This window comes from Psammomys obesus, unplaced genomic scaffold (assembly GCF_907164565.1).
Source record: "Psammomys obesus unplaced genomic scaffold, mPsaObe1.curated_primary_1811, whole genome shotgun sequence".
NCBI classification, from domain to species: domain Eukaryota; kingdom Metazoa; phylum Chordata; class Mammalia; order Rodentia; family Muridae; genus Psammomys; species Psammomys obesus.
The window spans coordinates 292,004-308,834 of NW_026585587.1; the positions used below are offsets into that span (position 1 = coordinate 292,004).

The window sequence follows — 16,831 nt, forward strand, 5'->3', positions numbered from 1 at the left end:
GTCAGCCCCTACTTCCCTTATAGGGAACCCATGTGGAGACTGAGCTGCCCATGGGCTACATCTGAGCAGGGGCTGTAGTTTAAGAATTGATCATGATTTTTATTTCATACATTTTAAAGAATGGTTTGTCTTCCTTGAGCCTTTTATGAGCAGTATTACAACATGATAAGGAAGAGACTTCATACATATATAGAACAATTAAACATACATCTCTTTAGCAGCTGTAAAAAACATGAGGGACTCAGTTTTATTGAGTCTTTTGTTCCTTCAAAGTTCTCCTGTGGGAGATCACTTAAGGTAAAATTGGCCCAACATTCTGCCAACTACCCTGTCAACTGTTCTACCAATGATCCATTCGTTGTTTTGTCTAAACCCATTTGCAGCATAAGAATCCAAGTCCATAGGTGTGAGAACCTCCATCCTTCAAAGGGAAGGAGAGAGGGAGGAGAGAGGGATAAGAAGAGAGAGAGAGGAGGAGGATAACATGTGACAGCATCAGGATGAATACATGTATGAGGAGTGTTAGTGCTGTAAGTACCTGAGCACATTTTTATGTTAAATAGGGGCGTCAGGTATCACACAAAATGCCAGTTACAGACTTCTTGTGGTCCACAATTTCTTACAAGATAATTATTTGACTGTTACATATGATACTAAAGAGTAGAAGGAAAGCTTGCCTTTCCACCTTGTTGATTATTCATAAATGCATCCTGTGGCCAAATTTATATTCAACTAGAAACCTAGGATGTGCTACAGATTATTGGGGCTCAAAATGAGATCAATGGAATCTAATCACTTTCCCCTAGAAGGAAAATAATCATTTCAAATATTTTCTATAGTGTTGAAAAGTTATAAATGTATAAGAAATCAGGAGTGTTGAAGATGCATAATTCCCCCTATAGTTTTGAAGCCTAACTCAGTAGAAACCAAGCTATGCACAAGAGATCATTATATAACAGGTAATTATTCTTCCTTGAGCCACACTTAGGAGCTGCTCTAATACAGCCATGAGTCACAGTTGTTGCTAAGAATCCTGTGATTGGGAGGGAAGGGGCGCTGGAATCGTATTGTATTCCCTAAAACCGATTTGGAGGAAGAAAGATGCTTTTCTCCCATTTAAAAATGTTTGGCCATTTAACAGCCAAGACCAACAGGTGTACCCAAGACTAGCACACATCAATCTTACTTCCCTATGGACACTGGAAAAAGACTAGATTGAGCAAAGGAGATTGTGTCACATTCTTACTAGTTGTCCCCACTTTGAAGACTCTCTGATCTACAATTTCACTAACCCATCTGCACAGAGCTCATGTAGCAAATTTTAATATAATTGTTATCTCAAAAATTTTGCCCAAATAAAATTTCTTCTCTGCCCTTCATTTGCTCACAAACAACAAAACAGATCTCTTTCCAAGCCCTTCACAGCCCTGGCTTCCTCATTAATTACCTGTGAGAGAGAGCTATTGTCACACCACCCCTGGGAAAGCCCAGGCAGAGCCTCTGCCCTTCACTGGTGAAAGGCTCAAGGGCAGGTGTTATTCCTTTTCCTGTCTTCAGGATAAAATTAAACCTTAAATCAAGTGCTTTTCGAAGCATTCTGATCTTGCCCTCATGAAACGTCCTGGCGATCATGCAAGAATGACTACAGGTATTAAGGACCTAAAACCCAATGATATTTGGAAACTGAGCGTTGTTCATATGTTGACCAAGAGTGGTGAGGCCTTTGAACGTAGGATAGACCTGATTCTGAGTTCAGAAAGCAAAGCTGATGTTTGGTGGAGGAATGCAGCCCCAGGATACAGAGCATGGACTCATGAATGTGGAATCTGTTTTCCAAGGAGAAGGCTATGACCTCTAACCACAGACGGACTCTTTTTCAAGTAGTGCTATCATTTTTTGGTATTGACTCTCCTGTCCCTAATAGCACGAGTAGAAACATTGGTCTGTGCATTGAGATTCATCAATATGAAAGGAATTTAAATCTTTGACCCATCTGTTTTGCTGCAGTCCCCAAACCTTGTGCAGCTAAAATTTATCATTTCGTTGCGTTTGTCTCTTGTGTGTATGTGCACACACATTTGTAATTCTGCAATAGACTTAAAACTGTAAAATCTTGTGTAACACATGTTTGTGAGAAAAAGTCATGTTAACTTTTATATCTGTTGAAATAAAGTTGAAGGGTAGGGTGATTTGTCCATAGAACTTTCACTGGGCTATACAGTTAATTTAATTAAGTATGTGAGCAAACCAGGATTAAATGTTCCTAGGGACTGGCGTATTAAGCATAACTAAATGGCAATTCTGCAAACATATTGCCAATTAACTTTAGGGAACATCTTGCATCATCTTACCTGGTAAAAAAGGAAGCATCTTAAATTAAAATACCACTGATTTTATAATATTATTATTTAGACATCTTCCCTCGCTCTTGACTCTTAGCTTAGCTTAGCACTTTAATTACCTACTTCTTAAAATTTTTATCTCATATAAAGCTGTACTAAACCTAGCATGCAACTTAAGGTTTAGTCTCAAAACATAGAATGACAGTGAGATGGTCATAAATACCCAAGATAACAAACAGCACTGCAGAGGCTAAGCAGAAGTCTGAGGCAGGAAGCTTGAAGCTTTCCTAAATCTGTGTGTGTGTGTGTGTGTGTGTGTGTGTGTGTGTGTGTGTGTGTGTTTCTCTCTCTCTCTCTCTCTTTCTCTCTCACACACACACCTCTCTCTCCATATATGTATACTCCATTCACAAATACAGTGCCCTATCTTCACATATACATATACAAAAAACAATTGGCAATAAAACTGGGATTTGATTATTTTCATTTCAATTCTGTCACTGAGGCAAGTGAGCAACTAACACTTTAACCATGAGATAAATACTGAATACACCCTAGATGAAGTGGCCGTGGCACTTACTGCTGCTAAGCCCCTGATGTAGGAATTTGCTGTGGAGGTCTCTGGGAATGAAATTAGGATGCTTTCAGATATGCAGAGTGAGGCAGCCCCCAGAAGTAGGGATGCTGTCATGCACTGGACACAACCTCCATGGGACTTGGTTGTGGGAGAACATACTCCAAAGGGGCAGCTGTTGACTGAGGAAGCCACACTCAGAATTTCTCAGTCAACAGATGCCCCTTTGGAGTATGTTCTCCCACAACCAAGTCCATTGGACGTTGTGTCCAGTGCATGAGTAAAAGTAACAATTAGAAGTGCAATATGGTTGTATCGGTAACTCTATCCTATTCCTGTAAATATAGTTATTAACTAGGGACATTATAGTATTAGATGATATATATCTAATTGTTGTATTTTGATAAACAAGAAAATGAATATGCAAACTGAGAGGATTTTTAGTTCTGATGCTCTCCTTGTGGGCCTCCTGTCACCTCCAGGTCTTTCTTCCTTCCCCTTCTTTTATAAGATTCCCTGCACTCTGCCCAATGTTTGACTATGAGTCTCAGCATCTGCTTCGATACAGTGTTGGTAGAGTCTTTCAGAGGCCCTCTGTGGGAGGCTCCTGTCCTGTTCCCTGTTTTCTCCCACCTCTGATATCTATCCCATTTGCTTTCTGAGTGAGGATTGAGCAACTTTTCTAGGGTCCTTGGGCAGAGTGTAGAGAATCATATGAAAGAAGGGGGAGTTAATATGACCTAGAGAGGACAGGAGCTCCACAAGGACAAAATATATCAGGGCACAGGGGCCCTCTATGAGACTGTTTCTCCAACCAAAGACCATGTATGGATATAACCTAGAACCCCTGCTCAGATGTAGTCCATGTTCGCTCAGTAACCAAGTGGGTTTCCCTAGTAAGGGGAACAGGAACTATTTCTGACATGAACTTAACAACTGGCTCCTTTACTTCCCTCCCCCCCACACACACCCAGGGAGAAACAGTTTTGCTAGGCCACAGAGGAGGACATGGTAACCAGTCCTAGAGATAGCTGATAAGCTAGGGTCAGATGGAAGGGGAGGAGGACCTACCCTAGCAGTGGACTTGGAAAGGAGCAGGGGGGAGATAAGGAAGGGAGGGTGGGATTGGGAGGGAATGAGGGAGGGGGCTACAGCTAGGATACAAAGTAAACAACCTGTGATTAATATGAAAATAAAATAAAAATTAATAAAAAGAACACCAAAAAATTTTAAAAAGAAAGCTACACAATGCACTTATGCCTACCAAATGTCTGTCTAACACATTTTAGAAACTACTAGAATGTGATTCAAAAAAAACCCATGCTTGGAGAGTAAGCGCTTAAAACTTTTAGTGTATTTACATTGTGTGTGTCTTTGGTAAAACATTCTCTCAGTTTGCATATTCATTTTCTTACCTATCAAAATACAACAATTAGATATATATCATCTAATACTATAATGTTCCTAGTTAATAACTATATTTACAGTGATAGGATAGAGTTACCAATACCTCCATATTGCACTTCTAATTATTATTTTTACTCCACTACTCAACATCTCAAAGCTACAGCTCATGGTGAAAGGATGAAATAGTTCAGACAGATACTCTGTTTTGTTTAATTTTTTCCATTTGTTTTATGTTAATTAATTTCTGGTTCTGAACACTTGTGTCCCTGTTGGGTGTCGAAGAGGAAAAAAATGACACCTATATAGTTTCAATTAAAATGTTTCTTTTGTGTTTATTAACTGATTCTTCAAACCAAATGAAATGCTTTTGTTACCATCATCTTCTCTTTTCATACAACTTTTGATTTACATATCAAAAGTTGAGAAGAATGACTGTGTTCACTGTGAAGCTACTAGGAAACACTGGATGATTTCCTAGAGCCAGCTTAGAATACATTGTGAAAAAATTTAAATTTAAATTTAAAAAATGTATAAATGAAAAACAAATTCTTTAGAAGCAGTAGGACATGCCTGCAGAATGGTAGGTAAGACATCAGGGTATATAATTCCTGGCATGTCATTTTCTAAAATGTAAAAATGTATGCAGGAATTGACATGAATCTGGAACTTAAAACATGCTATCACAGACCAAGAAAACTTCCCCTAAACAGCAACACAACCCTTTTTTAGTAGAAAAGGGATGATTTGACTGGAGATGTGGGGGAAGGTAGCCAAATAAAAATTAATCTAAATGATTGACAAATGGTTTTGAGTTTGTTTGACTCTTGAATTCACAGATCAAAAAGAAAGACGATGAAGGAAAATCTAAGGAGGACTCCTAAATCTCACTCTGTTTATAAGCCTCCCCACTTCCACAGTTACGCTAGTGAATATCAGGTTGTGCTCGTCAAGGTCCCATTCTGTGTTTGTGTGTGTCCTTGGGGATGTATGTGTGTAAGAAACCATATTTTGGACAAATGAGATGGCTCAGTGAGGAAAGGCTCTTGCCACCAAATCTGATTATCTGAGTTCATTTCTAGGATTCACATAATAAAAGACATGAACAACTCATGAAGTTTTTATTGCAACTTAAACATTGCACACACACACACACACACACACACACACACACACACACACACACGGATAAATGTAAGAACAATTGAACAATTAAAGAAAAATTACCTTCCAGCAGAAAACAACTGTTAAATTTACTCTGCTCTGAGGCAGTTTCTTTTTCCTTTTTATTATAATCTGTGTGTTTTTCTCCCTAAGCATATATCATTTGGATATAATCTGTGTTTATCATCCTAAATGTGCAATATAAATGAAAAGAGGCAAGAGGAATAAGCCACTCTGTGTGTGTCTCTCTCTCCTCTCTCTCTTCTCTCTTTGCCCATCTCTTTAGTAAATAGCCTTCTCTGAGCTATTCTATATACTTATGTCAAAAACAATGATGTTCAGAATCAAGGAAGAATAGCTCCAGAGAAAAACAAAAGAAACCAAAGAACAGATCATAAAAAGTGTGGAAACAAGAAGCTGCTTCCAACCTGAGAGGTTCAAGAGCAAGTCTCAGCCCATCCTAGAGAGAGGTCAAGCTTGGCTTAATTACCAGATAAGAAGTGCTACTCTCAGCAATGCATTTTTTATAATCCTGATCCCAAACAGATGACCTGTTCTGTACTCTAACTCAGAAAATTGTCCAATGTCTTCCTCCTTTCTCATTAACAATAATTGACATTGTCACCATCTCTTTTTTCAGAGTTCTGTTATTGGTAGGTCAGGGTATATTCTTAGGAAGGGAATTATAGAGAAGGGAATGTTTGTTGATTTGGAGCTAAGAATAGTAGCTTGGAAAAACTAACAACAAATATTTATGGGAACGTAAATGCTAAATTCCATTTGATGTTGACAAAATGTGGATACCTTCCTAAAATCCTTACCTCAGGAAAAAAAACCTAATGTTTTGAAAGCTTACATAATATAATCACTTAGCTAGACAAAGACAAGGATGAGGTTTAAACATTCTTTTGCCATATTGCCCATAGAGATGGTTATACAGTTGATTGGATTGAAGAAAATGACCACCAAATTATTCATCCAAATTTATCCTCTGAGAAGCTGGTGAATGTTCACATTGCCATTCTGTTTGCTGTTAACCTGTGGGTACGCTTAACTAGTGCTTTATTAAGGCTTTGACATATCTTTAGATTAAAGAAATATGATTGTCTCTGCTTTGCAGGTAAATGGGGTCATGTAAGTAGACCTGTGTCAAACAAATTATAAGTAATTAACTGAGTGTCTACAGTGTCTTTACATGGGATACACAGGATGCTTTGCCCTTAGTGAAAGGTGGTATACAGGGACTTCCCCATGCTCATTATGTTGCAAAAGTACAGTGCTTGGACGTGGGAGGTCTAATTTTACTACTGTGTGAGTCTGGACAAGTCACACCTCTTGAGCTAATATTTTAACATGCAAACTCCCTAAAGCTAATCACTGCTCAAGAGTTTAAATCCATAATTCAAGAGGAAACAAAGCTCGTTCTGATGAATCACTAGAGACAGGTCATCAGTAGAAGCAGTCTCAGGGTGGTACTTGGGACACAGAAGGAACTGAGTTTGCTTATGTCCACAGCCAGCCATGATCGTCAAGGTTCTAGAAGCAGACAATCGTACAACGACAACGCACTTTATTCTTCTTGGATTTCCAACACGGCCAGCCTTCCAATTTCTGCTCTTCTCTGTCTTCCTGGCAACCTATCTACTGACACTGGTCGAGAATCTTCTCATCATCCTGGCCATCCGTAGTGATGGACAACTGCACAAGCCCATGTACTTCTTTCTAAGCCACTTATCTTTCCTGGAGATGTGGTATATCACTGTCATCAGTCCCAAGATGCTGGTAGACATCCTCAACAAAGACAAGACCATCTCCTTCAATGGCTGCATGACACAACTTTACTTCTTTGTGACCTTTGTCTGCACTGAGTACATACTCCTTGCTGTCATGGCCTTTGATCGCTATGTAGCCATCTGTAACCCACTACGCTACCCTGTCATTATGACCAACCAGCTTTGCGGAATACTGGCTGGGGGGTGCTGGTGCTGTGGGCTCATGACCGCCATGATTAAGATGGTTTTCATAGCTCGGCTGCACTACTGTGGCACACCACGGATCAATCACTACTTCTGTGATATCTCTCCACTTCTCAATGTCTCCTGTGAGGACTCTTCCCAAGCTGAGCTGGTAGACTTCTTCTTGGCCCTCATGGTTATTGCTGTGCCCCTTTGCGTGGTAGTGACATCTTATACCATCATAATTGTCACTATTCTCAAGATCCCATCAGCTCAGGGTCGTCAAAAGGCTTTCTCCACCTGTGCCTCTCACCTGACAGTTGTAACTCTTTTTTATTCCACCACCCTTTTTACATATGCCCGTCCTAAGCTCATGTATGCCTACAATTCGAACAAAGTGGTGTCTGTTCTCTACACTGTCATTGTTCCCCTTCTCAACCCCATCATATACTGTTTAAGAAACCGTGATGTAAAACTGGCCCTAAAAAAGACCATACTTTGCAATAGAAGTGGACCTGGGGGAGATGCGGATTCCAGCAATTAAAGAACAAAACTTAAAGAATCATGCTAGAGAGATGGCTCAGTAATTAAGGGCCCTGGATGTTCTTCCAGAGGACCTGAATTTAGTTCTCAACACACATATGGCAGCTCACAACCATATCTTACTCTAGTTTCAAGGGACCTAATTCCCTCTTCTAGCCTCACGGGCAACAGGCATGCCAGTAGAGTACATGGTATACAGACATGCACAAACTACCCATAAACATAAAATTTAAAAAAAATAACAAATTAAATTTTAAAAAACAAAAACTTACAGAATTCTTTCTGGTGTAAATAGGTAGATGACCACAATGCATTTTCTCCATCTGGCTTGTATTTATTCATCAGCGACACAGTACTGTTAAGACTTTGTAAAAATTATAGATAAAATTCAACATAACAAAGCAGAATATATTTACAATGTATATAATAATTTTATTAAAAAACCCTCTCTAATAAATTTATGTATGAAGGTGGTATGATTATGTGTGCTTGGGGGGGGGGGCAGTGTGTGCAGAGAGGCATTCATTTGTGGAGGCCAGAAGGCTCTATCAATTATCTTCCACTGCCTCCTGATAATTTTTTTGAAACACTGTGTGTCATTGAACCTGGAGGTCAGTGATGGGTTAAACTTCTGTCCAGAGTCTCTGGATCCTCCTATCTCTGCCTCCCAGAGCTGGGGGACCATAGACACTTGCCACCACACCTGGCTTCATGCATGAATGCTGGAGATCTGAACTCAGTTCCTCATGCTTGGGCAGCAAGTCCTTGACCCATGGAGCCAATCTTCTCAACCTCTCAAGTAAATTTTAAAGACTGAGTCCTAAGTGCAATGATATATAAAGAATATAAAAATAATAAAAATTACTTAGATAGCAGTAACATAGTGAACTGTATCCTACAAAATATTATATACTGAAGTCCTAATCTTTGTTACCTCAAACTGTGACTTTCCTTGGAAATTGGAGTTGTATAATGAGCAAATCTAAATTTAGTTTTACACTATGACAGCTAAGATAGCACATAACATAGAACATAATAAAGGCATACACATAATTTGGACACATGAAATCCTAAGGATTTTAATGGGTTTTTTCCAAAAAAATATTTTATATTCAGTTTTGCAACATGTATTTTTTACTAGTAAAAACTGCATTTATCAATAAATGATTAAGCCACACTTCAAAGTATAATAATGAACTCATCACTATTCTGAAAACATAAGCAAGCTGCAGAATCTTTCTGGATCCTCTAACTTTTACAAAGTGACTTTCCACCAAGCCAGCTATTTCTTTGGTAAAACAGATAAACCGCAAAGAGGCTTGATCTCAAAATACTGATGCTAAGGAAGGTGAAATTCAGAGAGACCTTTTTAAGGAAATTCTGAGACTTTCTGTCAAAGTAACTTCTGTGTTTCATAAATATTTGAAACAAATAAATTGAAAGAAAGGGAAATGCCCAGGTGTATCTTACTAGGAACAAAACACTTATCAATAAATTATATTGTAAAAATTATTTTTTTTTTAATTTTTTTTTTCTTTTTAGTTACATTTTGTTAACTCCGTGTCCCAGCTGTATCCCGCTCCCTCATTCCCTCCCCAACCCCACACTCCCTCCCTGGTCTCCTCCCTGCCCCTTTCCAAGTCCCCTGATAGGGGAGGACCTCCTCCCCTTTCATCTGTCCCTGTTTTATCAGGTATCTTCAGGGCTGGCTGCAAAGTCCTCCTCTGTGGCCTAACAGACTGCTCCTCCCCTGGGGGGAGGTGTCAAACAGCCTGCCCTTGAGATCCTGTTAGAAATAGTCCGTGTCCCCCTTACTTTGGAAAACTACTTGGTTACTGAGCTACCACAGGCCACATCCGAGCAGAAGTTCTAGGTTATATCCATAGATGGTCCTTGGTTGAGTTTCAGTCTCAGAAAAGACCCTGTGCCCAGATATATTTGGTCCTTGTAGAGCTCCTATCCTTTCCATATCATACTAAAACATAATGAAATCTACACACCTAAAGAAGATAATCAAGAAAGTGGACACAGGCGAAGGTGATTAATCCTCATTTAGAAAGACAAATGGGATGTGCCTTGAACTTATGACAGGAGTCTACCACAAAAGGCATCTGAAAGACTCTACCTAGCAGTGTTTCAAAGCAGACACTAAGACTCATAACCAAACCCTCGGCAGAGTGCAGGGAATCATATTGTAAAAATTATTACATATTGTAGAATATCATTATTCTCAAAAGCTCTTTATACAGAAATGGAAGACTATGTGGAGCAAACAAGGGACTATGTCCACGGTATAACATCTTCAGGCTCTACTTTACCTTGCACAACTAGGAACCTGTACACAGCACCGTTAATAAGTGGTACATGTGTGTATGTATGTATATGCCCATGTATGTGTGGATATATTTTCAAATGGGTGCTACAAGTAATGTTGGTGATCTACTACCTGAAAAAATTAAACCTCCATGTTAACATTTCAAGTGTATGAAATGATTGCCCCAAACTAGAACATGTATTATTAACAAAGACTTTGAGACTACAGAAAAATTGATTACTTGGAAAACATTGGAAATCTTTATTTAAAAAACTGTTTGTATGTAATGTGTGCACATTTGTACATGTGTCCATGGGGCATGTATGTGGATGTGTGATATATGTGTGTTTGTATGATGTGGTGTGTGTGTGCATGGGTTTGTGTTTATGTGTGTGTGTGTGGTATGTGTATGAGTGATGTCTGTGTACCTGTGTGTGTGGTATGTTTGTGTGCATGCATGTGATGCCTGTGTACCTGAGCATGTAGTGTGTGTGAGCATGTGTGTGTGGGGTGTGTGTGGCGTGTGCACGCATGTGGTGTGTGTGTGATGGTGGTGGTGTGTGTGTGCTTGTGGAAGCCTGAGGTTGACAGCAGGCTCTTCCTCAGTTGCTCTCCAGCTTATGTTTTGAGTCAGGGTTTCTACTTGAACCCAGCCACCTCCCACCCTGACATAATAAGTAGGCTCCCACACACCCCACACACAATCCCAACAGGATTCTGTTGGTCCTGGGGTCTAACATACAGTTCTCACTCTTGCACAGGAAATACTTTACTGCGTGAGCTGTCTCCTCAGCACTGAGAGGCTTGTTTTGATAAATCCATGTACTTACATTAAGAGCATCCCTTATGTGGCTAGAGAGAGAGAGCTCAATGGTTAAGAGCAGCAGTAGTACTTCCAGAGGACCTAGGTAGGTTTGATTCCCGGCATCCACATGGTGGCTCACAAGCATCTGTAACTCCAGTCCCAGGGAGTCTGATGCCCCCTTCTGGCCTCGGTGGACACCAGGTACATACATGGTGGGCAAACATATATGCAGGCAAAAGACCCACACACATAATGGGGGGGGGGTTGTTGGTTGGCTTTTTTTTTTTTTATAGAAAGAACATTACTTTGTGGCATAATGCCACCTGCACTCCCAAAATAATATACATGCATATATAGTTTTAAAATCCCAATACTTAATTGGTTTCTAAAGTGTGTTTCACACATTTAAAAATCTGCTATGAATACCTCAGAACTCATTTTCTGCTGTGCTGTTTCTACTCTTTGTATGCATAGGTGATTTTCTAGGACCCTGTCTTGTAATATGTTGGCATTTAATTCTCAAGAGAGTTTGTTCTAGGTGTGGTTTTACTCTTACAAAACCTAGAGATATCCATTTCATTAAGTTTCTGGACTCATACAATTGAGGACAGAAGGGTAAAGGCTTAATTAAGGCTAGAGCCTTCAAAGGGGCTCTTAGAAGAAGGCCTTTTCTCTGTCATGAATTTCTCAATTTTTAATTGAATGAATGGCAGCTAAATTTATCAAAGAATAGTTATTCATATACAGTACCGCATATGAAAAATTATTGTTTTTGTTGTTGTACACATCATATCCCCATATAACTGGCTCCTTCTCAGGGCTGAGGCTACATTAAAATATTCTATAAAATATTTAATTAGGCCAGGTATAGTGGCGCACACCCATAATTCCAGAACATGGGGAGGCAGAGACAGACAGATCTCTCTGTGAGTTCAAGGCCAGCTTGGTCTTCAATGTGAGTCCAGGACAGCCAAGGCAACACAGAGAAACCCTAGCTTGAAAAAAAAAATAATTGGGTTCATTAGTAGTATCAAAGCTAACCAACTTAGCTTTGAAATAACATTTCGTTTTCAAACTAAATAGTCATTATGGCTCCAATAGCATTTTGACCAAAAATGGACCACATAATAAACATTGGCTCTCTGCGATTTTATTGCTTTGTATTGTTGAAGATAGTGTTGAGTTTGTATGAAAACATTCTTCTGGCTGGATATGATAACACCTGACTTTAATCCCAGCACTCAGAAGGCAAAGACATGTAGGCAGGCTGTGAGTTCCAAGCCAGCCAGGGCTACATAGTGAGTCTCTGATTTTTGAAATAATTATGAGAGAGAAAAATTGTGTTTACTGGGTGGTGAGGAGATAGGGAGGATGAGGAGAACTTGGGAAAAGAGAAACCATGATCACAATATATTTTCAATATAAATAATAATTTATTTTCAATAAAGTAATAATTATAACGCAAATTATTATTATGGCTTTGTTTTCTATTCTTTTGAGTGAGTTTAAGAGATTCATCATATCATGCAATATTTCAATTAAAAAAGAATATTAAATCCTTTTTCTACAATACTGGTTTTCTTTCATTTTTCACTAATTTATTCATTGATTCACTTTACATCCCAATTGCATCCCCCTTTTTCCGCTCCTCTCAGTCCCACCCTCACACACCCCTCCTCTCATTCCCCCCTCCTCAGAGAAGAGGGGAGGCCCATGGGTACCAACTTGCTCTGGTACATCACTGAGGCCAGACATGGAAGGCCAGCTAGGGGAAAGGGACCCAACAGCAGGCAGCAGAGTCAGAGACAGCCCCTACTCCAACTGTTAGGGAGCCCACGTGAAGACCAAACTGCACATATGTTAAATATGGGTAGGGGGCCTAGGTCCAGCCCACGCATGGTCTTTGGTTGGCAGCTCAGTCTCTGCGAGCCCCCATGGGCCCAGGATAGTTGACTCTGTAGGTCTTCTTGTGGTCTCCTTAGCCCTTCCCTCACTCTTTCACAGGACTCTCAAGCTCCACCTATTGTCTGGCTGTGGGTCTCTGCATCTGTTTCCATCAGCTGCTGGAGGAAGTCTCCCAGAAGACAGTTATGCTAGGTTCCTGTCTGCAAATATAGCAAAGTGTCATTAATAGTGTCAAGGGTGGGCTCTCTCCAATGGAGTTGGGTCTCAAGTTGGGCCAGTCATGGGTTGGCCATTCCCTGAATCTGTGCTCTATCTTTATCCCTGGGCAAATTTTGGATCAAAGGTTTTGTGAGTGGGTTAGTATCTTCCTTCCTCCACTGTAAGTCCCACCTCGCTACAGGAGGTGGCTACTTCAGGCTCCATATCTCCTCTTGCTACGAGTGTCAGCTAGGGTCACCTCCATAGAATCCCAGAGGACTCCCCTGTACCAAGTCTCTGGCTCCTCCCAAAGATGACCTCTTTGTTTCTATTTTCTTTACCAACATCCCCCTTCATTCTCCCCACCCATAATCCCCACCCTGGCTTCCCTCTCCACCCTCTCTCCCATCCAGATCCCTCCCTCCATTGACCTCTGATGTCGATTTTATTTCCCCTTCTGAGTAAATTCAAACATCCTCTCCCTATTACTTAATTTCTTTGGGTCTGTGGATTGTAGGATGGTTATCCTGTGCTTTATTGCTAATATCCATGTATAAGTGAATACATACCATGCATGTCCTTCTGGGTCTGGGTTATCTCACTCATTATATTTTCTACTTCCATCTATTTGCCTGCAAATTTCATGATGTCCTTTTTAATAGCTGAGTAGTATTCCATTGTGTAAATGTACCACTTTTTCTTTATACATTCTTTGCTTAAGGGGATAACAAATCTAGGTTGTTTCCACTTCTGGCTAATATGAATAAAGCTGCTATGAACATAGCTGAGCAAGTGTCCTTGTGGTATGGTGGAGTATCGTTTGGGCATATGCTCAGGAGTGGTATTGCCCAGTGTTGAGGTATAACTATTCCCAATTTTCCAAGAAACCACCAGATTGAATTCCACAGTGGTTTCACAAGTTGGTAAACCCACCAACAATGGAGGAGTGCTCCCTTTGCAGCACATCCTTATTAACATGTGCTGTCATTTGAGTCTTTTGATCTCAGCCATCCTGATGGGTATAAGATGCAATCTCAGAGTCATTTTTACTTCCATTTCCCTCATGACAAAAGGATGTTGAGCATTTCTTTAAGTGTTTCTAGGCCATTAGTGATTCCTCTGATGCCAATTCTGTTAACCTCTGTACTCCATTTTTAACTGGGTCATTTGGTTTGTTGGGGTTTAATTTCTTGAGTTTTTTATTTTAATTAATTACAATTTATTCATTTTGTATCCCAGCTGTAGCCCCTCCCCCCAATCCCACAATCCCTCCTTCATCTCCTCCCATGCCCCTCTCCAAGTCCACTGATAGGGGAGGTCCTCATCCCTTCCATCTGTACTTAGCCTATCAGGTCTCATCAGTTCTGGCTGCATTGTCTTTCTCTGTGGCCTGGTAAGGCTGCTTCCCTCTCAGGTGGAGGTGATCAAAGAACCAGCCACTGAGTTCATGTCAGAGATGATCCCTGTTCCCATTACTAGGGAACCCACTTGGAGACTGAGCTGTCATGGGCTACATCTGTGCAGGGGTTCTAGGTTATCTCCATGCATGGTCCTTGGTTGGAGTATCAGTCTCAGAAAAGACCCCTGGGTCCAGATACTTTGGTTCTGTTGATCTTCTTGTGGGGTGCCTGTCCCCTCCAAGTCTGTCATCTCCCCGTTCTTTCATAAGATTCCCTACACTCTGCCCAAAGTTTGGCTATGAGTCTCAGCACATTTTAATTCCCTGCTGGGTAGAGTCTTTCAGAGGCTCTCTGTGGTAGGACCCTGTCCTGTTCTCTGTTTTCTCCTTCTTCCTATGTCCATCCCATTTGCCTTTCTGAATGAGGATTTATCATCTTGCCCAGGGTCCTCCTTCTTGCTTAGCTTCTTTAGGTGTACAGATTTAAGTATGTTTATCCTATATTATATTTCTAGTATCCACTTATAAGTGAGTACATACCGTGTGTGTCTTTCTGCTTCTGAGATACCCCACACAGGATGATCTTTTCTAGTTCCCACCATTTGCTTGCAAATTTCATAATTTCCTTGTTTTTAATTGCTAAATAGTATGAGATCTCTTGAGTTCCTTATATATGTTGGATATAATCCCTTTGTCTTATATAGGTTTGGTGCAGAATTTTTTCCTGTTCTGTAGGCTTCTGTTTTGGCCTCTTGACAATTTCCTTTGCCTTACTGAAGCTTTTCAGTTTCATGAGGTCCTGTTTATTAATTGTTGATCTTAGTGCCTTAGTGTTTTGTTGAGGAAGTTGACCCTGTACCAGTAAGTTGAAAGCTCTTCCCCACTTTCCTTCTATTAGATTTACTGTATGTGGTTTTATGTTGATGTCTTTGATCCACTTGGACTTGAGTTTTGTGCAGAGTGATAAACATAGATCTATTTGCATTCTTCTACATGCAGAACCCCACTTAGGCCAGCACCATTTGTTGAAGGTGCTTTATTTCTTTCTTCCTTTCTTTCTTTTTTCTTTCTTTTTTTTCTTTCTTTCTTTTTCTTTCTTTCTTTCTTTCTTTCATTCTTTTTCTTTCTTTCTTCTTTTCTTTTCTTAATGTACGGTTTTGGCTTCTTTGTCAAAATCAAGTGTCTGTAGGTTTGGGGGAATATTTCTGGTACTATTCCATTGATCAACATGTCTGCTTTCATGCCAAAGCCATGACTTTGTTACTATTGCTTTGTACTAGAGCTTTAAAATCATGGATGGTCATAGCTCCAGAAGTTCTTTTGTTGTACAAGATTGTTTTAGACATCCTGGATTTTTGTTTGTTTGTTTGTTTGTTTGTTTGTTTGTTTGTTTGTTTTCCATATGAAGTTGAGAACTTCTCTTTCAATGACTGTAAATAATTGTGTTGGAATTTTGATAGGAATTACATTGAATTTGTTGATTGCTTTTGATAAAATGGCATTTTTAGTGTATTAATCCTACCAAGCCATGAGCACGAGAGATCTTTCCATCTTCTGATATCTTCTTCATTTTCTTTCTTCAGAGACTTCAAGTTTTTGTCATACAGGTCTTTCATTTGTTTGATGAGAGTTCACTAAGATATTTTATATTATTTGTGGTTATTGTGAAGGGTGTTGTTTGCTATCATTTGCATAACAGAGGGCTACTGATTCTTTGTGTGTGTGTGTGTGTGTGTGTTGTTGTTGTTTTTTAGTTAATCTTGTTTCCAGCCACTTTGCTGAAGGTGTTTATCAGCTGTAAAAGTTCTGTGGTAGAATTTTGGGGCCCACTTATGAATATTATCATATAATCTGCAGATAGCAATACTTCAACTCCTTCCTATCTAATACATAGTCCATTGGGCTCTCTTAGTTGTCTTATTGCTCTAGGTAGAACTTCAAGTAATATATTGTAGTATTATATTGAATAGGCATGGAGAGAGTAGACAGCATTGCCTTGTGCCTGATTTTAGCAAAATTGCTTTGAGTTTCTCTCCATTTAATTTGGTGCTGGCTTTCAGCTTGTTGTATATCACCTTTATTTTATTTAGGTATGCATCTTGTATTGCTGATCTTTCTAAGATTTCTATTATGAAGCTCTGTTGCATTTTGGTTTTTCAGCATCTAATGAAATGATCATGGTTTCTTTCTTTCTTTCTTTCTTTCTTTCTTTCTTTCTTTCTTTCTTT

At 39.7% G+C, this 16,831-nt stretch overlaps 1 protein-coding gene across 1 annotated transcript; it reads left to right on the forward strand.

Annotated features, from left to right (window-relative positions):
• Positions 1 to 7,005: 7,005 nt before the first annotated feature.
• Positions 7,006 to 7,983, forward strand: LOC129678976 (olfactory receptor 6Y1). The gene has a single exon (XM_055609931.1). It carries the CDS (start codon positions 7,006 to 7,008, stop codon positions 7,981 to 7,983), a length of 978 nt encoding a protein of 325 aa, XP_055465906.1.
• Positions 7,984 to 16,831: the final 8,848 nt, after the last annotated feature.